At 40.3% G+C, this 21,775-nt stretch overlaps 2 protein-coding genes across 2 annotated transcripts; one reads left to right on the forward strand and one right to left on the reverse strand.

Annotated features, from left to right (window-relative positions):
* Positions 1-1,669: 1,669 nt before the first annotated feature.
* On the reverse strand, positions 1,670-6,511 carry tmem41b (transmembrane protein 41B). The gene is made up of 7 exons (XM_085908448.1): positions 5,825-6,511; positions 4,927-5,038; positions 4,359-4,487; positions 3,992-4,085; positions 3,662-3,766; positions 3,291-3,429; positions 1,670-3,191 (listed from the first exon to the last, which is right to left on the reverse strand). Exons 1-7 carry the CDS (start codon positions 5,919-5,921, stop codon positions 3,022-3,024), a joined length of 846 nt encoding a protein of 281 aa, XP_085764574.1. The 5' UTR covers positions 5,922-6,511; the 3' UTR covers positions 1,670-3,021.
* A 235-nt stretch (positions 6,512-6,746) lies between these two features.
* On the forward strand, positions 6,747-21,235 carry ipo7 (importin 7). The gene is made up of 25 exons (XM_085907404.1): positions 6,747-7,177; positions 9,342-9,423; positions 10,174-10,327; positions 11,048-11,206; positions 11,275-11,431; positions 11,928-12,017; positions 12,113-12,207; positions 12,282-12,366; positions 12,468-12,602; positions 12,888-12,987; positions 13,074-13,150; positions 13,291-13,407; positions 14,268-14,357; positions 14,517-14,682; positions 14,765-14,925; positions 15,251-15,379; positions 16,256-16,322; positions 16,428-16,553; positions 16,682-16,779; positions 16,877-16,972; positions 17,080-17,300; positions 18,044-18,252; positions 19,688-19,894; positions 19,968-20,084; positions 20,169-21,235. Exons 1-25 carry the CDS (start codon positions 7,094-7,096, stop codon positions 20,264-20,266), a joined length of 3,120 nt encoding a protein of 1,039 aa, XP_085763530.1. The 5' UTR covers positions 6,747-7,093; the 3' UTR covers positions 20,267-21,235.
* The last annotated feature ends 540 nt before the right edge of the window (positions 21,236-21,775 follow it).

A 21,775-nucleotide genomic window follows, 5' to 3' on the forward strand; every position in this document is an offset into this window, starting at 1 on the left:
GGTACGTATTGCGGTTTACTTCCACTTTGGTGAATTGAGCACTTAAAATTTTAAGTTTGACTGTTTGTTTGTCTCTGTGCGCCCTGTGTATGTCTGGCAACCAGTTCAGGGTGAAGTCCCAAGTCGGCTGTGATATGCTCCAGCACGCCCGCGACCCTCATGAGGATTATAGGCGGTTCGGAAAATGGATGGATGGATGGATGAATGGATGGATGGATGGATGGATGGATGGATGGATGGATGGATGGATGGATGGATGGATGGATGGATGGATGGATGGATAGGTGAGGATGTTGCAATGATAAAAGAGAAAGAAAGAAAGAAAGAAAGAAAGAAAGAAAGAAAGAAAGAAAGAAAGAAAGAAAGGGTTACCTTATTTTGTTAAAATTTTCTACTTTTCCGGCATGACACACCTGCGCACTTCACTTGCAAGCCAGCATGCGTTTTGATGGACCGCAATGATTATCTGTCTTGTCAAGTTATAAAATGAAATTAATAAACCTGACAGTTACAGGCGGGTTTTACCTACGGAATCTACCATTCCCTATGCATTATTAGTTTCAATAAAATGTGACCTAGTCCTATCTTTTCCAGAGGATTTTGACAAAAACTTGTCAGAAGCATGAATTCAATTTCAATGTTTGATTGTACATGGTTTGTAGCAGGGGTCAGCGACATGGTGTCTGTGTGCACCAGGTAGCCCCCAAGGACCACACGAATAGCATGCCGGCCCATTAAAGTGATGGGACATTGTGATTTCCTCAATGTTGCAGAAGTGACCACTAGATGACAAACTTCAAAAGCAGCATTTACTTACATATATTTTCCCCTGCTGGGCTAAGGCAATCACACAAGGAGGCCAAACAACCAATGCATGAAATCATGATACAACATTCATTCTATGTAATTATGCAATTGCTGATAAAGTAAAATACGATACGGTGCTGTTATTTCTTCATTAAAAACACATTACATAAAATGTGTTGGTATTTTGTGCAGTGGTACTGGAACTGATTCATTTGGTTGGACTGCAGTTCAGATCAATGATTACTGTTGTAGTGTGGCCACCTAGTGGCATAAATCTATTTAGAAAACTAACGGGGAAAAATTACATAGTACGTACATAGCCTTCATTTAATCTCACTATTGATAGATTTTAGATGACATAAAATACCAGAAACAGATACAAGTGTTGCCATATTGAGGCAGAATTTATTTTAAGACATTTCATTCACCAATTGAATTACCCTGTAAAATAGAGCTTTCTTCTGAAGCCAGTGAGAAACAAAACATCCCAAAACTCAGATGATAAATGTTCATACTTTACATTTAAACACAACAGTTTGATTTAACAACTTGCATTTTTGTGTAAACATTCAAATTCCGTTTTGGGATGCTCTTACAGTAGCTAGTATTAGTTAGTAGAAATCTGTTGTATTAAGACATCTCATTGGACAAAAGCGATCAAGCAACTCGTGACAATGCTATAAATAAAAAATCTTAAGGGTCAACAAATGATTTCACATAAAAATGGGTCGTCTGCATGTTTACTTCATCAGTGTTCTTAGGAGCAAAAAAAAATTAAACAAAAATACTAACAGTGAACAGTTTTGTCAGCCTTGAGATGGAGAAAATTCTAGGCTACCCAAAATACTACACTAATCAGTCATTTTATACCAAGGAGAATGCAAACTTTAATCAATTGGCACTGTACAGGAGCATTGAAGCAATCCGACATTCAATCCTCCAGATTTGAATTAAGGGATCAAGAAATGCTTCCGCAGTCTGTTAAAATAATAAAAAAAAAGTAGTACATGTCCATGAATCTAGGCGCATTTAGAGGTAGAATTTCATGAACAAGATGCACTTGCGCAGTGCATCTCGGTCAAGTTTATTTTTGTATTTTTTTTTGTTTTGTTTTTAAATTCCCTCCGCTGCACCATACATTCCATAAAGCAAGCACTTACTATGACACATAAAAGTGAAAATCACTTTCAACGCAGCGGTGACAGTGCACCAGTTATTGCTTCCTTAAACACAGAAATATAACAAGGGGGAAAAAAAAAACACAAAGACATGAAAGGAAGTGAACGTTGAGGAGCTACAAATAGGATGTTGATGTCATTCACTGGAGGTGGGAAATTCCAATGGTGGATTTTGCTCTTAAATTGTTATTTTTAGCAAGCAGAAATACTACCCCAAATTAAGGAGGCCAATTACATATAATTGCAATCCCACCACCCCCCCAAATAAATATATAAATTGAATATTATAATTCAGTCCCCACATCCTATAAGTGCCTTAAAATCACTCTTTAAAAAAACACTTTATAGGGCCCCTTAAGGATTTTGGGGGTTGCAGATATGTTTCTTGTACACATTAGAGAATTTGTGGTCTGATACTATCTGTTGCGCAACTGGAAAAAAAAAAAATCTTGTGAGCATGACAATGGTTCATGAGTGCAGTACAAATTCCATTGTGCACATCAGAAAGTTTCCTTGTGTGCATCAGACGTTCAACAAACTCACTAGAAAGTTACTGCGTACGCACCAGAAAGCAGCGGACCAATTTTTTTTTGTGCATGGTAGGTTATTGACCATGCCAGAAACTTTTTCATAGTATGTGCCAGACAGTTTTCTAGCAAAGGTTTTGCCAGATGCATCTTAAAGTTTCTAGTACGTCCCGGAAAGTTTTTTGATATTTTTTTATATGCACCAGAATTTGTTCTTATGCTCTCTAAAAACTTTCTTAAGCGTACCAGAAACATGTTGTGCCTTCAAAGGCTCTGCAGGATTTACCATGATAAACTTCAGGAAAAAAACCACCATTGTGCAGCCCATGCAATGCAGCCATGTTTGTCATGTTATCGGCGAGGGAGAACCTCACACGAGGACTTCACACAGCTGCAACGGATGCAGAGCAACAAGGACAGGCACGCGTTCCTGAGGCGAAAGTATTGGGCGGGGGGGGGTCTGTCACAGTTGGGGTCGGCCCAGATCAGATACTGAGGTCTTTTGTGCTCTACTCTAGTTTCTGCTGCAGCTTTTTCTGGAAGCAAACGGGCAAGATGGAAAGCACAGCGAGGACAGCAAGTATAGCCAGAGAGTTCCAGGACACGGCCTCGCCGGCGGTGGTCAATTTGTACAGCGTTGTACCTGCGTTGATGGCGACAAATGATGGTGGTGCCACACCTGTGAATAACACGGACAAATTCATGAAGAAAATAAAAAAGAATCATTATCAGATGTTATTTCAGCACGATATAAAGAGAAAGAATCAAAAAGACCCACCCAAAAAGGTTCCAATGAAGAAAACACCCAAGGGCACATTAATGACAGGTGAGGTGATGTTGATGAACCAGTTGGGAAGAAAGGGAGTTATCCTCAAGAAAATGATGTAATTGATTAAATGGTCTCTGTGTTTATCCACCTGCCAGAGGAAAAACAAAATGTAGAACGTGAGATGTCTCATCAACGGCTTTTTTGAGTTTAATTTTATACACCGATTTTATGTTGTTCTAGAAACTTAAAACATAGCAGTGCTTTGATCCACCAGTTTCATTCTTTTCATGACCATGCTCGTTACGCAATAGTCAGATCCAAAACCACAAGACAGGAGCCTCCAACTTTCTTTATTCCCCTTCAATCACAATTGATCTTACCTGCTGTGACCACTTTTGGGCTTTTTCCGTGAGATATCTGTACACTATTGGTCGGCCCACCAAGTAGGAGAGCATGTAGCAAAAGGAAGCCCCCAAACCGGAACACTGCCATGACACAAACAGGACAGAGTTTTGACAAAGCAACTGGAATAAATCACATATTGTACAAAATTAAACCAAACAAGTATTTCTCTGTGGGAATTATGCTTAATTCTACCATTTAAATTAACACTATGCACGTCAGAACGGGGTCCATACAGTTCCTAAATGAGAATGGGTAACTCTAAATCCAATGTGATACTAAGAATACAGTTGATTTTTATTACTCACCAAGCAGACTAAGAAGAGAGCCAGGGGGAAAGGGTAAAGATATCCAGACAAGATGCTGAGGAAAATCGATCCAGGAATTGCGAAGGTTTGAAGGCTAATGGAAGGTGTCAAGGTATATATTTTGGGGGGAAAAAAGGCATTAAACATTATGGAAAGTAAATGAAATGCAGCAAGGATCTGAGATACGAGTTTGGTTAATCCCATGTTCAGTCAAAACACTTGCGTCGAGTATCACCTTCCCCATTGAATTGAATTAATCAGCTCCACAAAACCCCTGGAATTTTGTGATGAGTAATGTAGTGTAGCAAAACAAAGTAATAAAATAATGACTGTTGCAATCATGTAATTTTGCTTCCTCTGAGGATACAATACATAAGTTGCAAAGTAGGCCACCAACACCTGGCTGTAGTAAGTGTCTTTGTATTTGGACAATACGGTTCCCAAAGCTTTGGCATCGTCCATGTCTTTAGGTATCTTGATTTTCCCCATTTCATCACTGGAAGAAAAATGAACAATTAGCATTTTTGCCAGTCCTTTAAATGGATCACTGATTCTATTTTAGAACTCGTATGAAACACGCCTTCAACCACGGCAATTTTCTATGTCAAGTGTATTGTTTGATAAAAATCTGAAAACTCAAATGGCAAATTTGCAGATTGCAGTGGATTTAAAAAAATAAATATAAAAATCAATGAAGGGAGCATGCATGCCACTTCGATTATATCCCATTTATAATGCCGATAATTACATGACTATCTAGAGTTTTCACAAAAAGACCATTTGCTTAAGAGGAAACTACACAAGACATTGTGTGGACATGTAACGAAACACTATCGGTCAATGTGTTACCACAGTAAACACAAAGGCATCACCACGTATTCACAGAACTGCATGCGTAACTGCTTGGGTTACCATGGTAACCTAAAGGTACTTACTCTGTAAGCTCTGGGAAGTTCCTATAGACCAGGTACATAAGTGAGGCTGAGCAGGTGAAGATAGCAAGAAGAATTAAGAGAGACGTGCGTGTCGAGCTCGCATGATTGCTGTCTGTGAAGAAAGAATAAGAACAGTTGATGTCAATGAAATTAATATACTTGCTTCTTTTGTGGTTGACCATTTCCATGTGCTAGAGAAAACATTCTTTTCATATTCACATCATCCTTAATCAACAAAAGCAGACGGACATCCAAAGTCAAACGCAGTCTTCATGTCCATGTTCTATTTTCTCGTTCTTATGAAACCAATGGAAAACAAATGAATTATCAGCATATTTTAAAATATATTTTAAGATGAATGAGATTCCCTGATGTTGAAATAAGTAAATTAGCTTGACAAAGGAGTAGAAAGCAACCACATATAAAGAGTAAAACGTCGCCAGACATCTAGGTAGTAGGCAAATATTAGTAATAGTACAGTGTTTGGTTACTTCCCACACTTGTTGAAACTGACAGTATTCAATGAGATCACAAGTCGTAACCCAAGATGCAAAGGGACTTGAGTTAAGCAATTCAATGAATGTGTAATTAAAGTGTTTGGCGTTCAAATTCCAAGTTTTTATCGCTATGATCGTCAGTGAAAACGTCACCGGTACGCGAATCGTCACGTGACAATGACAGGCAACTGCACCATGACAGCAGTCCTGGTTTTGCCCTGATGCTAAGCTAACAGAACATTAAATGATCGTTAGCTGCAATCAACAAGACAAACGAAGCCGAAAGTAATTCGTGTGCTTCAGAGTTAATTGGGCAAACGACAAATCCGGGACGGATTAATATTTGACCCAATAATCCTAGATTTAAAACGTCAAATTAGCCACTACAACTACAAGCCTACCTGTCAATGTTACATGGTCCGTAGCATTAGCGTTCACTTCTCCCTGTGACAAATCCAAGCCGTCGGTGACTCGTCTTTCTTTCCGTTTAGTGGCCATATTCTGAGATAACGCCAATCCGTCCCTCGAGGGCCGATTTGTGTATGAGCCTGCCGGCAAAAGACTTGATAGCGATACACTATCGGTGGGATGACACGTTCACCGGATGAGTTTTCCCTGTAACGCATACAATCGACAACAGCGCCTCCGGGTGTAGGACATTGTTATTGCACCCATTGACATACGAGCACTGAGATGAGCCACAATCTGATCCACTATTCTAAAAAATAAAATATTGAAAAACGATTTGCATTGTGTCAGGTGATTCGTTTTTAATGGCAATTATGTTGATTTTTGTGTGGGGGGTAGAATATCTTATTGACATTGATCTCTTTTGGGGGGGCGTGAAAGTGAATTCTGGGGAGAAAAGTAATCTCGAATGTGGACAATAATAACAGGTGATCTCCTGAATATTCAGAATGTTAATGATTTCATTCGATTGAGACGTGTAAGTAGTTGAATGTCATAATTGAAATTACTAGTAAAGAACTTAAATAATGTGTGAAATATATATATATTTTTCATTATTTCATATTTCCCGAGAGTTAGCGCTACATTATACGATATGAAGCCCTACGACTAGAGACAATACACCCTCTGACTTACCCGCTGTTCTTTGCTTCAAGGTGTCATCTAATGTTTTCACAAGACACTTTACAATGGCATCATGAAGGATATTACATCACTTACTTTGAAATTTGTCATTTGTCATCCTTTTTTGTGTCATCGCGCATTTTCCAACAGCAGTCTACTGACCGTGACAAGCAGTCATCCGGTAGAAAACTACAAAAAAAAATGTAGGATCATGGGCTATTGATACACACAGACGAAAAACAAAAAAAATGTTTTCTGCTTGCCAAAACGTAACTATAGGTTCATTCAATAGTTGGTTGGTTTTGTGGGGAAAACATGTAAAACTTGGGTTATTTGACAAATGTGTTGAAATTTGACCAAAAACTACAAGTCCCAAAGGCGTGCGGGGGCAGCCGGAAATTGGTTGCACACATTTGGCGCTGTTCTATCCGGGTACTTCTTTCGCTGCTTCCTTTCGCGCCGGGTAACCGGAGAGCTGTGCGTCCATGTGCGCAGTGCTTGGGAGCTGATAAGACATCTAAAACAGCATCTATCCTAACCAAGCAAGCAAGATTTTCTTTCTTCCCCCCTCCCCAGCGATGGATCCTGAGGTTTTGGTCGAGGCCCTGCGGGGCACCATGGACCCCAATCTGCGAGAAGCGGCGGAGAGACAACTCAGCGAGGTAAAGGTTTACAACTTGGGCTTTTTCGTGGCTGATGATGGCGCGGTCTCACATCGGGCCTCGGCTCATAACATCAAGATCGTGCGATCGCACAAGCAGGATCACCGTTTGTCACCGTGATCGTCCCACTGTTACATTTGGACATTACACTTTTTTTGTGACACCACACCACGTAATGGCGGGTAACTTTGGTTCCAAATTGTAGTGTTTTGCATTCTTCGTTCATCACCAACGTAATCATGAGCCAGCTGTGTGGCTAATATTGCTAAGCTAGCTACCTCGTTGTGTGTAACCAACCCCACCGCTCCCAATGGAGACACGTTATCTAAACACGTACACGTTGAGTGAAAAGTAAACCGTATGAATAGAATCTAAAAAGACGTGGGGCATAGTCGAGAATTAACTCATTGAAGACAAACGGGATCTTTTCGGCTAACGATGAGCTAAATTAGCAAGGGGTTCCTTAGCTGCTGCTGCTGCTGCTGCTCACGTGTCACCGACAAGTCTAGAAGCAATGACATGCCGATTCAACGTCCAAATAGTTTGTCTTCTCTATATTCCACCAGAATTTTTGCTATTTGTTCTGCACGATGCCATGTTAAAATAAGGATTTCCTGTGAATCTCTTGGTACGTGCATGAATACGCGAGTTTGACCGAAGTTGACCGACGTCGTCTTTGGTTCGTGCGGCGGCTATGTTGGCTCCTCTGTCGTTTTAAATCGTATGTTTGCTTTCCCATATGGTGACTTGCTGACTTTTTGGTTGCGGAACGAAAGTGAACAATGTACACTTTTGTCACGCTATTAAAATTCCCATTTTTAAATACCCCTCTGAAGTACTTCACAGAAGACAGATTGTCTCAAAACGCAGACATGTTATAGTTGCTACTTTGATGACCAAATTCTGATTTCACTACCAAAACGATATTACTACCAAAACGCATCAAAAATCTCAAACAAAATTAAAATCAATGGAATCTTTCATTCATTATGGAAATTAGGGAGTGTCCAAATTGATTATTTTTTTCATTATAGAAAACTATTTGATTAACATAGAAAATTGAAAGATTTTTCTCACAAAATGTAGACGTGTGAAAACAGGAAATGATTTATTGTCTCGGCAGTTAATATACTTGCCGTGGATTAGTTAAAGCCATGTGCTGGAAAGCACAAAGGTGTGTTGAGTTATTTGTTTTAAGTCTTGTCTAAAGTTTAATTTCATGTCACGCAATACTGACAGACTTTCGTCATCTTTACTGTAAAGTTCAGCCGGAATGACAATACTGCACTCATCACGTTCAGTGTAGTCTCTTAAAAATACAGGTAGTAAAAAAAAAACCCACATGGCATCGCATCATTGTGTATGGCAAGATTTCACAATACTTGGAAGTACCGGTACATCATGAAACTCTGTTTTGCTGACGTCAGTGTGTAATACAACCTTACTTGAACTGTCTGATGTCCGAATGTAATTTTTGTAATCAAATATAAGTTGTCTGCTAATGAAACTGCCCATTTTTTTCCTAGTTGTGATTCGCTATAGCTGTGATTTTTCTTTTCCATAATGCAGCTGGCGGCAGGTCCGAATTTGTCATTAGAAATTCTATGCTTGTCATCAAGTTGTGCAGCTAGCAAAAGCTCGTCTGGGGGAGGATAGAGTCCTGCTCAAGTGCACAGTTTCTAAATACAGACCTGTGCTTAGTCATGGGCTTTTTTTTGTTGTTGTTAAGGAAGATGGCCAAGTAGTGACTGAACAAGGAGTGCGATATGTTGGAATGTAGAACATAAGTTTGATCATGTTGGAGCGTGATTGAAGCAGAAGGAACGCATTTAGATAGGAATATGTCAAAATAAATAATCAGTTTGAGCTGTTTTATCATGTCACTGACAAATTCAATTAATCAGGGGGTGATTTTTTTTAATTTTTTTTTTATAAATGGCAGTCAATCTCAGGCTACATATAGACAAGGCTGGGCCACCTTGTTCTCTATGTTCTCTGCATTTTGTCTGCTGGAATAAAATCCAGCTGGAATAAGATCCAGCCCACCTGCGATCTTAATAAGGATAAGCAGCACAAAAGATGGATGACTAGATAGGTGATGGGGACAATATTGTTTCTTCATTGCGTACAAATGATGAGTTATTTATTTATTTCCAATTTATAGGGTCACACCCAGGTAAACTTCTTATCCACACTGCTGCGCATCACCATGACTGATCAGCTAGATTTGCCAGTCAGGCAAGCAGGTGAGTCTCGGGTGTCATAATATTTATCCTCTTTCAACTGTGTTTAATGTAACACTATGGAATAAAAATCACAAAGGTGAGTGAAAAAGAATAAGAAGTTGAAGCATTGTCATTACCACTCAATCAAGCTCTACTAATTAATGTGGGAAGATTTTAAAAGCTCTTTACTGGCACCTGAATGCAGTATTGAACAGTAGAACCTCTAAAATCTCAATGAAATCTGGGAGCGTAAGTTGTGCTCAGCTTTTAAAGTAGTTTTTCCCCATTGCAATTTATGTATAAATTATAGCTTGAAACTGTCATGAATTGATACAACTATCGATGAGGTGGTTGCCAAAGAATTTCTGTGGTATGTACGGCAATTTTGGGTAGGATTGTTTTGCTCAAGACAGCAGTGGTATGGCAACAGGAGTGGCCAGGACAAGGAAGCGTATACTACTCGTTTCAGACTGACTGTTATTTTTAATAATGAGTTGTGCAAAATTAGCTTGTCTAATTGGATCATTTTTAATCCCAATTATCATGCAAAATATATATTTTCCAAATGGATGAATTTGTCAACATGGAAAAAAGTCAAAACAATATTACTACCATCACTATTTTTTTTTTTAATTTTTAGTTTTCCATTTTGTCAGTATTAAAAGGCAGAATTTTTATTGCCTAGCCAACTTGGGTACTTGCACACAATTTACCATTGTCAATTGTCCTGTCCTGTTGTCTTAACATGATTTTTAATCTCTTTCAACATAGGTGTTATTTACCTTAAGAACATGGTAACTCAGCACTGGTGTAGTGGAGATGGCTCTTCCACGGAGACGACTGTCAACAACATCCCTGATGAAGACAGACAATTCATTCGGGACACCATAGTGGAGGCTATAATCCACTCACCTGAGCGCATCAGGTGACTACACACTCATCTGCTATCTTGATATATTGCACTGTACTGCAGTGGTCCCCAATCAGCGGTCAAAGCAATGGGCACTGGGCTGCACAGAGAAACATGCACAACCCCCACCTACTCATTTCTATCAATGATTGATGACTCTATTATTTTTCATGCAGGGCTGGATCAAAAATCCTCTTTAATACAATGTGCAGTTGTGAGTGCCGCTAATCCAAAAAATCACCCAAAGCTTCTCTTTATCTACTTTGGTTTGCAAGTTAAAAAATTAACCAGTAATAGTAAGCAATAGTAGACAATGGCCCAATTTGCAGCTAAGTGCACAGTTGTAGGGCATCCATGACTTGGTGGTATCTTCCAAAGATGAAGCTATTTTGACAAGAGAAGTTCCACACCATTGCTTGTGTGACGGTATCTCCAAACCAACATGCCAATTTATATGACCAAAATAGTATTTGCAACTCATGCACGTTATAAAACGTAATTATATTAGTCAATTAGGTCATTATTATTTGATAGCGGCAGCCCTGGTGTACCTTTTACTGCTACATTTAGGAAATCTTTTAGTTGGACTACTGCATGTCCGTGGAGGGTTAGATGCGTTTGCTTGTCCCAACATCACAAGTATGAATTCTTTGTCATTTCCTACTTGGAGGTCTGAAGATTCAAAAGTCAAATTCTCTGTAACACAGCATTAAACCAATCCATTTTTACTGACAGGGTCCAATTGACAACATGCATCCATCACATGATCAAGCACGACTACCCCAATAAGTGGACCACCATTGTCGACAAAATTGGCTTTTACCTTCAGTCGGACAACAGGGCAGGATGGCTGGGCATCTTGCTTTGCCTTTACCAGCTGGTGAAAAACTACGAGTGAGTCAGTGCACCATCAGACAGGTAGCCACCGTCATACTCGAGGCTGAATTGTCCATGTCATACAGATACAAGAAGCCTGAGGAACGTCAGCCTTTGGTGGCTGCCATGCACATCTTCATGCCCATGTTGAAAGACCGTTTCATCCAACTTCTCCCAGACCACTCCACCGACTCTGTACTCGTACAGAAACAGATCTTCAAAATCCTCTATGCCCTGTTTCAGGTAATAACATCTCTATGCCAGGGCTATTTGAAAATGCTTGGGAGCTTGAGTTTAGATTCTATTGTAACTACAAAGACCTGCAAGGGTTTTATTTTTGAAATGCGCAAGAATCATGTGGGCCACCATTATCACAATAGGAAATAAATAATGGTGATAGGTTGTGTTGAAAATGTTGGATATTTTATATTATGGGGTAAGTGTCAAGTTGATTTGTGTCTGTCTACAAAAGTGTAAAGTGTCCACGGTGTACGTATACTGAATGTTTGAATATATGTAGGTAAAGTGTGTATTGTATTGCGTACTTGTTTTGTATTTTATGTACATATCGTCTGTTGTTCTTCACATAACAGAATCTTAACTCTCACATTGCATGTTCAGCAGAATATTAAGACCCATACACAGAAATTAAAGAGCATGTTCTGTGTTGAATTTAGTACAAAAAAAAAAAAAAAATCTGGGTGAGGATTATTAGTGACTTCTCTCCTCTGTGTCACAGTATAACCTCCCCCTGGAACTCATCAACAGACAAAACTTGACAGAATGGATGGAGATTCTCAAGACTGTGGTGGATAGAGACGTCCCCCCGGTGAGCGCCCGAGTATTCATGTCGCATTAAAATCTCAAATGATTTCTCGCCTCGAATTTCCACATTATGCACCGGCTTGGCCATTTTTGCTTTAGGAGACGATGCAGGTTGATGAAGAAGAGCGTCCCGAGCTGCCTTGGTGGAAGTGTAAGAAGTGGGCCCTTCACATCTTGGCTCGGCTATTTGAAAGGTACAGATCTCATTACAGTCTTAACCGTGTCATCGGAGTCACTTTCAAACACTAAGAATTCATTTAATTTGTAGATACGGAAGCCCGGGCAACACAACCAAAGAGTACACAGAGTTTGCTGATCTTTTCCTCAAGGAATATGCAGTGGCAGCACAGCAGGTATGGAGCAGGCACTGTGATCTATTCTGCAACTCTGCAACGGGCTAAATGCTGGATTGCAAATGATATTAAAGACATATGTTCATTTATTAAAATTTTAGGTGCTGCTGAAAGTCTTATATCAGTACAAGGAAAAGCAATATGTGGCTCCCCGAGTACTCCAGCAAACGCTCAACTACATCAACCAGGGGATAGCTCATGCTCTCACGTGGAAAAACCTCAAACCACACATTCAGGTACGCAATCAATGTGAATTACTGTCATGATCCTCAGGCAAAAATGTTCAGCCAACAGATTAACAATTTTCAATTGGCGTTGGAAGAAAGTATGAATTTCATAGATGACACCTTTTGATTCTAAAGTGGATGCTTTGGTCATTTATTTGAGTGATCAATTTTGCCTCCCCCCGCTGAACAATATTTTTAATACACAGTAAGAAATATGTAAGACCTTAACGGTGATTTTTGCGTTTTTTCTGTTGTTACACTACCATCATTCTGACGTCTGTCTTTGTCCTCCAGGGCATCATTCAGGACGTGGTTTTCCCCCTCATGTGTTATACAGACGCTGATGAGGAGCGCTGGAAAGACGACCCCTATGAATACATTCGCATGAAGTTTGGTAAGCAAAAATGTCTCCAGGCATTGTCGTTCCTTGAAGAATTTACTGACTCTCTGATGAGTAATTTGTTTGATCCACCACTTCAGATGTATTCGAGGACTTCATTTCTCCTACAACAGCCGCCCAGACGCTCCTTTTCACAGCCTGCAATAAACGAAAGGAGGTCAGTTTATCTGGCTTTATTCCCATGATTTGAGTTGTCAGTGAGTGTTCTGTACTTGGTCAAATCCTCTGAATGGCTAAATGAAACCCATTTAAATCCTCTTTTGGCACTAATACGACTATTTATCTTGCTCTGTTAAGGTGCTGCAAAAGACAATGGGCTTCTGCTACCAGATTCTCACTGATCCTGTCATTGATCCCAGGAAAAAAGACGGTGCCCTCCACATGATAGGCTCTCTGGCTGAGATCCTGCTCAAGGTAATTTGCATCCCAACCCACTTTTAAAAGCGACATGCCCTCTCGATCTTGGGGAAACAGTCTCACTCTGACGCAGCTAATTTCACGCTAATTTAAATTAAGGTTCCAAACTGGAAATGCGGGTGGCTAGGTATTTAATCATTTCTGAAGGCGTGTACTGACCTAGAAGGATCTTACAAAGTTTTCATTCATAATCATTTTACTTTGTCAACTCCCCCTTTGAACTGAATCCTTATCATTTAACCATTTCTTTCTATAGAGGCCACTGACTGTGTTTACATGCAGCCAATAACCCTTTTAAAAGCCGAATATTGGTTGTATTGGGGTTTTAAAGGCAATGTGAACTCTTGCAAAAGAAACAGAATATGCCATTACTCTGGGTTTTCGAACGAGATTGCCAGGTCACCCCTTTTCTAACCCAAATGTTTGAGCATGTATGGGCCATCGCATCATCAGCGAGTTACGAGGTATTGGGTTGTGTTCTCCGCACGAAGGAATACTTGTCTTTGTTGAACAGGAAGTACTTGTATGTGCCGTTTCCTTGAGCCTACTAACTTGAATACATTGATTTCTCCACTGCATTTTTGTTATTTTCTGCCCCCACGGTGGAAATAAGTGTGTAAGCGCATACAGTATCGTTGGTCTGTTGTGCAACTCGCTGGGAATGTAAGCCGGTTTATTCCTTATGTTCCAGAAACTGCATGTAATCGTAGTTGATGTAATTTAGGGTTTCATTTTTATGATAAGCACTGCCAAATGAAAAATCTGAAGTTTTCGCATATTAACCATGCAGGAAAGCGCTGTTAAAGCATTTTGCTTTGCGTACCATGACAGTATGATTCCCACCTCCCATTTCTTAGAAAAAGGTTTATAAGGACCAGATGGAGTTCATGCTGCAGAGTCACGTCTTCCCCCTGTTTCGCAATGAACTGGGCTACATGAGAGCCAGAGTAAGTGATTAATGTAATTAATGCTGTGATTAATTCTGAATTAAATCAATACTATCTTGCTGGATTTCATATTTGACATGTTGTGCAAGTCCCCTTTTTTTTTTTTTTTTTTTTTTTTTTTATAAACATGGTATACCTGCCTTCTAAACCTTACTGTAGGCCTGCTGGGTGATTCAATATTTCTGTGAGGTGAGGTTCAAAAGTGACCAGAACCTACAAACTGCTCTGGAGCTGACCCGCCTCTGCCTAATCAATGACAATGAGATGCCAGTGAAGGTGGAGGCTGCCATTGCCCTGCAGGTTCTTATCAGTAACCAGGACAAAGGTAATCAAAGATGCCGCTGCTATGAGTCTTGTACAGAATATACTTTAGGAGTAATTTCTGTTCTGATCTTTTTGTATTTTAGCCAAAGAATACATAACCCCCTTCATTCGGCCGGTGATGCAGGCATTGCTGCATATTGTCAGGGAGACGGAAAACGACGACCTCACCAACGTCATCCAGAAGATGATCTGTGAATACAGCGAAGAGGTCACACCTATTGCAGTAGAGATGACTCAGCACCTGGTAAGCACGTGCTTTTATTTTTTTTTAGCTATAAGACATGCTTTCTCAGGTTGTGTTTAGAATAAGGCAGCACTCTGAATTGACAAATTTCAGATGAAACGATTAATCAAATCACTTCGATAATTTAATGTAGTTTAACGTCACAGTACGGCAGACTGTTGTTGCATCACTGCGTGTAGAAGTAAACCTTGGCACCATGGCTGTGAATATATTGTAATGTCATCAAGATACTCAACAGTACCGTCACTGGCGAATGGGAAAATATTTGATCTTTAACCGCACTTAGAACAAACAGCCACCAATATCTCTGTTTGCTGTCTGGCAGGCTATGACATTCAACCAGGTAATTCAGACTGGGCCTGATGAAGAGGGAGGAGATGACAAGGCCGTGACAGCTATGGGCATCCTCAACACCATTGACACCTTGTTGAGTGTGGTGGAGGACCACAAAGAGGTGAGCAGGTTGCCTACACGCAAGCACACGCTAGGCTTATCGTGGTACCACTTTCCTCTGGTTTGCTGTCGCCTTTCTGCCAAACACACTTAAGCCGCCCACCGACTCCTTGGAAGACGCTGTATTCTCACAATGTCCTGAATCACTCATTCAGACAGTCGCTGCAAAGCTTTCCGGGGTCCACTGCCAATGTTTGTGCGCAAGCTCATGCGCACACAAAGCCAAAATACTGTTAGATGTTACAAAGCCTTAACCTCCAGAAAAGACTCGACTGTTTCATCAAGACTTCATTCCCCAAGTGTTCATCTGTTTGCACAAGCAGTCGTGCTAATATACAATAAATGCACCGATGATGGCTCCCATCCTTTGGTGTTCCACCCCAGAGATTGAAACGTTCTCACACCTATTTGATGTGTAGATGAGTGTAATGTTCCCCATACTGACAGCTGTTTGAAAGCAATTTGACTGATCAAGTCTCACAGAATTTCATGTTCGGTGGTAAAATAAGTGCGAAACATACTAAAACCGTACTATTTACCAATGGAACAAAAACGTCAGTGAATGGATTCAGTAAAACATTTTCTTCTCTTGATAAGAACTTGAGATTTGAATGATTGATTCTGAATTACTGATACATGATTTTATTGCCTACACAATTTTTAGATGTTTTGCTTTGTATGTATTTTTATTTTGTATCTTTTTTTAATGAAACCTAGGTTAATATACTAAAGACTTTGACCCTTTTTGATGTTGCATATCCAGAATTTGCAGAAAAGGTCTGATGCAAGCTTATTATGTGACATTAAAATGTCAGTGTGACTTTCAAGACCTCTCGCATCTTGATTTGACTCTCAACTGCCTTTTAATCTTGTGCAGATCACACAGCAACTGGAAGGCATCTGTCTGCAGGTGATTGGCACCGTTTTGCAACAACATGTAATGGGTAAGTCGTGCGTGGCCAGTCCTTCCTGTTCAGCCACATTTGTCTTCTCCTTGCTTTGACACTTTTTCACATGTTTCATGCTTGGTATTGTTGAACTTTTTTCAGAGTTTTACGAGGAGATTCTGTCATTGGCTCACAGCCTGACTTGCCAGCAGGTGTCACCGCAAATGTGGCAGCTCCTTCCACTGGTGTATGAAGTCTTCCAACAGGATGGATTTGACTATTTCACAGGTTCTCACCCTTTAACATGCACCTGTCAATGGTCACTAATAAACCACATTCACACTGGGTGTATCCTGTTTTCAACATCACGGCAATTGCAACCAGTTTTGTCTGACAAAGGCTTGTTTCCATTCCAGACATGATGCCTCTCCTCCACAACTATGTAACAGTTGATACAGACACCCTTCTCTCAGACACCAAATACCTGGAAATCATGTATGACATGTGCAAAAAGGTGAACTGCTGCAACATAATTAATCTTAAGAAGCAATTTGCGTTATGAACACAACTTTTAACATTGTTTCTTTTTTTTTTTTTTTATCCCCAACAAGATCCTGACAGGTGATCCAGGCGAAGATCCCGAGTGCCATGCGGCCAAGCTTCTGGAAGTAATCATTCTGCAGTGCAAAGGTCGAGGCATTGACCAGGTCGGTTTATGTACATTTAAAGAGTGCGCTTGAGGTTTACCGTCCCAAAGTTGAATCAACACAATGCATATACCATCCCTAAGTATTTTCTTTTGGTGTAATTTCAGGTTGTGCCCATGTTTGTTGCTGCCGCGTTGGAGCGTTTGACACGGGAGGTGAAGACCAGTGAGCTGAGGACTATGTGCTTGCAGGTGGCCATTGCCGCCCTTTACTATAGCCCTCCTTTGCTCCTCAACACTTTGGAGAATCTGCGCTTCCCCAATAATACGGAGCCAATCACAAACCACTTTATCACCCAGTGGCTCAAAGATGTCGACTGCTTCCTTGGGTAGGCCTTCTTTCAACATCAAAAATTACTCAATACATCTAGCATAGCTGACTGACTGTAACATGTTTTAAGGGAAGAATATAATCAATCCCATTAAATCGAATACAAATATGCTGTTTACCGGCTATCAGTGCTGATACCAGCCTTATTTCACAGTATCAGCTGGCTTATTGTGGCAATTTACGATCAACTAGAAATAATAAATTGCCATAAATTTCATGCAATTTTAAGGAAACTGCTATATTGGGATTTAAATTGGGGTTTTTTTTTCTTCTAATTATCTTGTTGTATGTATCAGAAAGTACTAGTAGTATTGGTGCATAGTGTCCGTATCTGACTACTAGAAAGGCGTACTCGTCCTGGTATCTGTCTGGGGGAAAAAATGTCCTGGTCATTCGATCCAAATGTTGCCGTGTCTCACTATAATTGTCATTCACCACTCGTTCAGACGGGCGCATTTAATCCCGCCGTTTTCAAAAAAAAAAAAAGAAGAAAAAATTCATGGGTTCAAATCTCTCTTGAAACATTTTTTATGCATGTGATCTAGTAGTCGACTTTCACCAGGTTTTCTGTTTTCCTCCCACATCCCAAAAACATGCTTCACGGGCATCCAGTTAGCCGTCCCCTAACTAGTGCTCGTGGTTGGTTGGGTATGTCTTAAGCATTTGGAGGATGTTCTGTGAGACACATTGGTCTTAGTGATGTCCAGATCATCTTTTCTTTTCTTCTGGTTCTGCAAACAGCCTCCACGACAGGAAGATGTGCATCCTGGGCCTTTGTGCTCTCATTGACCTGGAACACAGACCCCAAGTCATCAACCAGGTTGGCGGTCAGCTCCTTCCAGCAGCCATTTTGCTCTTTAATGGCCTGAAGCGGGCATACGCCTGCCGAGCAGAGCATGAAAATGAGGATGACGACGATGATGATGACGGGGATGATGACGATGATAATGGTACGTTTGAGCGGTTTCATTGGCTTATTGTTAGGGATGGACCGATACCACAAACATTTTGTGAACAATAAGAAATATATTTAAAAGTGGGTGAATTTATATCTGGAACATATGTATGTATTAGAATTTTCAGGATAAGAGAGATGGCTGAAGCGGAGAACATCATGCACTTTTTCTTTTTGTTTGATCTTAAACGGAAGGTACAAGAAATATTAACATTTCAGTTACATTGACATTTTGGAATGCCATTTCACTGGGACAACCTTTTTTTAAGTTGACACTGTACAGGTTGTCATTTCATTTGATCATATGACGCAAATTTGAAAAGGTATTAAATGAACATGCATGATGGTAATTAAACAGTTATGTTTTAGAATTTATATCAATCACAATCGTGAGGCAGATATGATTCACAGGAAATCAAACAATGCTCGCTTTCAGTTTGGAAGAACATCTTTCTGAGCGGTGACCGTGTGAGTCAATAGACCAGTTGGTGATTTTCAACGCCGCACTTGAGCACAGCATGCACATGAGTGTAATTGTACCACTCACTCACATAGGCTCCCCCACGCTAAAAATAGCAAGAACCGACCAAGCATGTTGCTGCCCACTGCCAAGCCACACAAATAAATTCACAGAATGAGGTTTACTGCAACAATGGCAGCCTGCTTTGAGCGTGGGGAGATACTTCTTTCCGCTGGTGCCAGGCACTGGCTGGCGATGTACCCAGGTTCCCCGCTCCGATGGATGGATGGATGGATGAAAGAAAGGACACCACCGCCCGGGAAGACCTTTCTGGAACATCTGTGCGAGGAACCCGGGCACGTCGCTTGACACTGCCCAGCGCCAACAATGAAAAGTCCATCTTTTCCCTTCCTAATCAAATCACGTTACCATCATTAAAATATCCAACATTGTTTCAATACTTTATTTATAGTTTCATATGTAATGAGGAAAGCGTATTTCCAAATCCCGTCGTCTGTAGGGTACATTCAGATGATTAATTTGATCCCAATGTTTTGTGATGATGTTCGTTTTGAAAGAAAAAGTGCACAAGAAATGCTCAAACGCTAAGGTAATTATTTATCTTTGTTCTTTTTACCACTGTTTTAACTTTGCTCTTTGGACAAATAACTTGGCTTCGCACTAAATGGTTTGTAATGATTTGTATTTAGACTTTACTTCTTGTAAAATGACATATTTATAATTTTACGATATCCTCTTTGGCTCATCTGTTTTAACTTCATGTTTATATTTTGAAAAAAAAAAAAAGTAAAAATATGTTGTACTTAATTTTTTGAGTACCGTATATTGGCTCAAATACGGAAGGTAAAGGACCCATCCCTAATATGTATTTCAGTTGCACGACTACTGCAACTGCAAGGAAGCTTTGCGGTGTTTCAACTGATGTTTGAAACCTTTGCTCTACTTGTAGCTGAGCTGGGCAGTGACGAGGACGACATTGACGAGGAAAGTCAGGAATACCTGGAGATGCTTGCCAAGCAAGCAGGTGAGGACGGAGATGACGAAGACTGGGAGGAAGATGATGCGGAGGAGACCGCACTCGAGGGCTACACTACAGCTGTGGACGACGAAGACAACTTGGTGGACGAGTATCAGATCTTTAAAGCCATACTACAGAGTAAGACGGTCACACAAATCCAAACAGTCGTATATAGTTGCACGGCTCACGAACGGTCGTCGCTCTTGTGCAGGTATCCAGACGCGTGACCCTGCGTGGTATCAGGCACTAACTCAAGTACTCGATGAAGAACAAGGCAAACAGCTTCTTGACATCGGCACACTTGCAGACCAGAGACGGGCAGCACACGGTGAGTGGGCTGTCAGATTTCAATAGGTAAAGGGACACATGAATATGCAGAGTTGTCACCAAGCTTTCTAATTTCCTCTTGCAGAATCCAAGATGATCGAGAAACACGGTGGATACAGGTTCACAGCGCCAGTGGTGCCACCTAGTTTTGACTTTGGAGGCACTACTCCCGGAATGAATTGAGTCACCCTCTCTACTTTTTATTACTCTGTGACTGATTGTAGTGAAGTGAAAAAAAAAAAAGCTTGTGTTGTTCCCTTAAGTAGTGGTTCCAGAACTGGTTCTTCTCAGTCATTCTTCAATCTTATCAAATGGGGGAAATAGCACGAGAAGATGCGCGAGAGCAACCAAAATGCAACCAATGGCTGGGGAAAACAAACCAAGAACTTGAGCACGATACAAGAGGAAATGCTCTGAACAACACTGTCTTCTGGAGTCCAGTGAAGAGAGTTGTCAACTCTCCAGGCTTTCCCCCCCCTCCACTAAAACAAAATTGAAAGGTTAAACTTTAAATTGAGACTGGGACGAAATATTACATTATCACTCTCTTGGCCACATGGCCATAATAAGATTATACCTCTGGTAGTGGTGGTCTGTTGTTTTCAGCATAAGCCGGTCCGGTTTATGTATAATGTTTATAAACAAGTTAAGGTTATTGATTTTTTTTTTTTTCAAGTAGCCTTGAAAAGCAACCAGAGGCATTTCTAAGGTGTCAACAACTGTATTCATATGTAGCATATTGGATACTTCATAGCGCTATGATGTGTGATGCCTGATCTCTGTAAATTAATGACTAGCACTTTCATATTGTTCAGGTCTCCTAGCCTTCTGTATCAGACTGCATTTTTTTTAAGAAATTGAAGACTATTTAAAAATGAAATCAGCTGTAAGTTTGTCTCGACAGCTACTTGTCTGCATACAGAGCGGATCGGGGGGGAGGCAAGTCGGAAACCTTAGATATTTCTGCAAGAGGAGAATGTTCTTGGTGTACAGTATGGTTACAGGACTAGTGTTTGTGAGCACTGAAAAGTACAATTGATTACATTACTGAAGCATGTACAATTGGACTTATCGTGAAGGTCTCAAGCTTTTGGTTGGTGTATGGATGAACCATCTATATAACAACATATTAAAAACAAAAAGCTAAGGGAATGTGTGTCCAAGCGTGTGTCATTGCACAATTATTTTTATTTTTTTTGTATTATACACTCATCGGCACACGTATAGCCACTATCAGTTTGACTATAGAAAAATGTTCACTCGTACTTGAAATAAAAGAACCATCGCTTTTGATTATCCCTCTGCATCTGTTTTTCATCAATGGAGATCTCAGCATGAACACAAACAAAATGTCTAGTTTTCAAACTTGATGTACTAAATTTCATTGACTGGCAAAAAAGTCCCAAGATTGGTACTTTTTTTTTTTTATAAAACACCACAGTGCTGTTCTTCAGCAAAATGGAATACTTACAGGCGCATCTCAAAAATACTTTGGAAAATATTGAAGTTACATTTAATTCTCTTCCGTACATTAAAGTTCAGTTAGATCTAAGCCAAAAATAAGAATAAATAAAAGTAGCCTCTTCATGTAGGAATCAAGTAGCAAAAAAAACAACTATTGCTTCAAACATACCACAAGATGGCGCCATCACCAGGCTTTATTGGACAGGAGGAGAGACAGGAAAACTTCAA

The sequence above is a fragment of the Syngnathus leptorhynchus genome, chromosome 3 (assembly GCF_054491065.1).
Source record: "Syngnathus leptorhynchus isolate UIUO chromosome 3, UIUO_Slep, whole genome shotgun sequence".
Taxonomy (NCBI): domain Eukaryota; kingdom Metazoa; phylum Chordata; class Actinopteri; order Syngnathiformes; family Syngnathidae; genus Syngnathus; species Syngnathus leptorhynchus.

Coding starts and splice junctions, on each gene's coding strand:
- tmem41b (XM_085908448.1), bottom strand. CDS start 5,921: ATGGCCACTAAACGGAAAGAAAGACGAGTCACCGACGGCTTGGATTTG. Junction 3,767..3,991: donor CTCTCTTCTTAGTCTGCTTG/GTGAGTAATAAA, acceptor GTGTCATGGCAG/TGTTCCGGTTTGGGGGCTTC. Junction 3,430..3,661: donor CCCAAAAGTGGTCACAGCAG/GTAAGATCAATT, acceptor TTCCTCTGGCAG/GTGGATAAACACAGAGACCA.
- ipo7 (XM_085907404.1), top strand. CDS start 7,094: ATGGATCCTGAGGTTTTGGTCGAGGCCCTGCGGGGCACCATGGACCCC. Junction 12,208..12,281: donor TTGGCTCGGCTATTTGAAAG/GTACAGATCTCA, acceptor TTTAATTTGTAG/ATACGGAAGCCCGGGCAACA. Junction 14,358..14,516: donor TGGGCTACATGAGAGCCAGA/GTAAGTGATTAA, acceptor ACCTTACTGTAG/GCCTGCTGGGTGATTCAATA.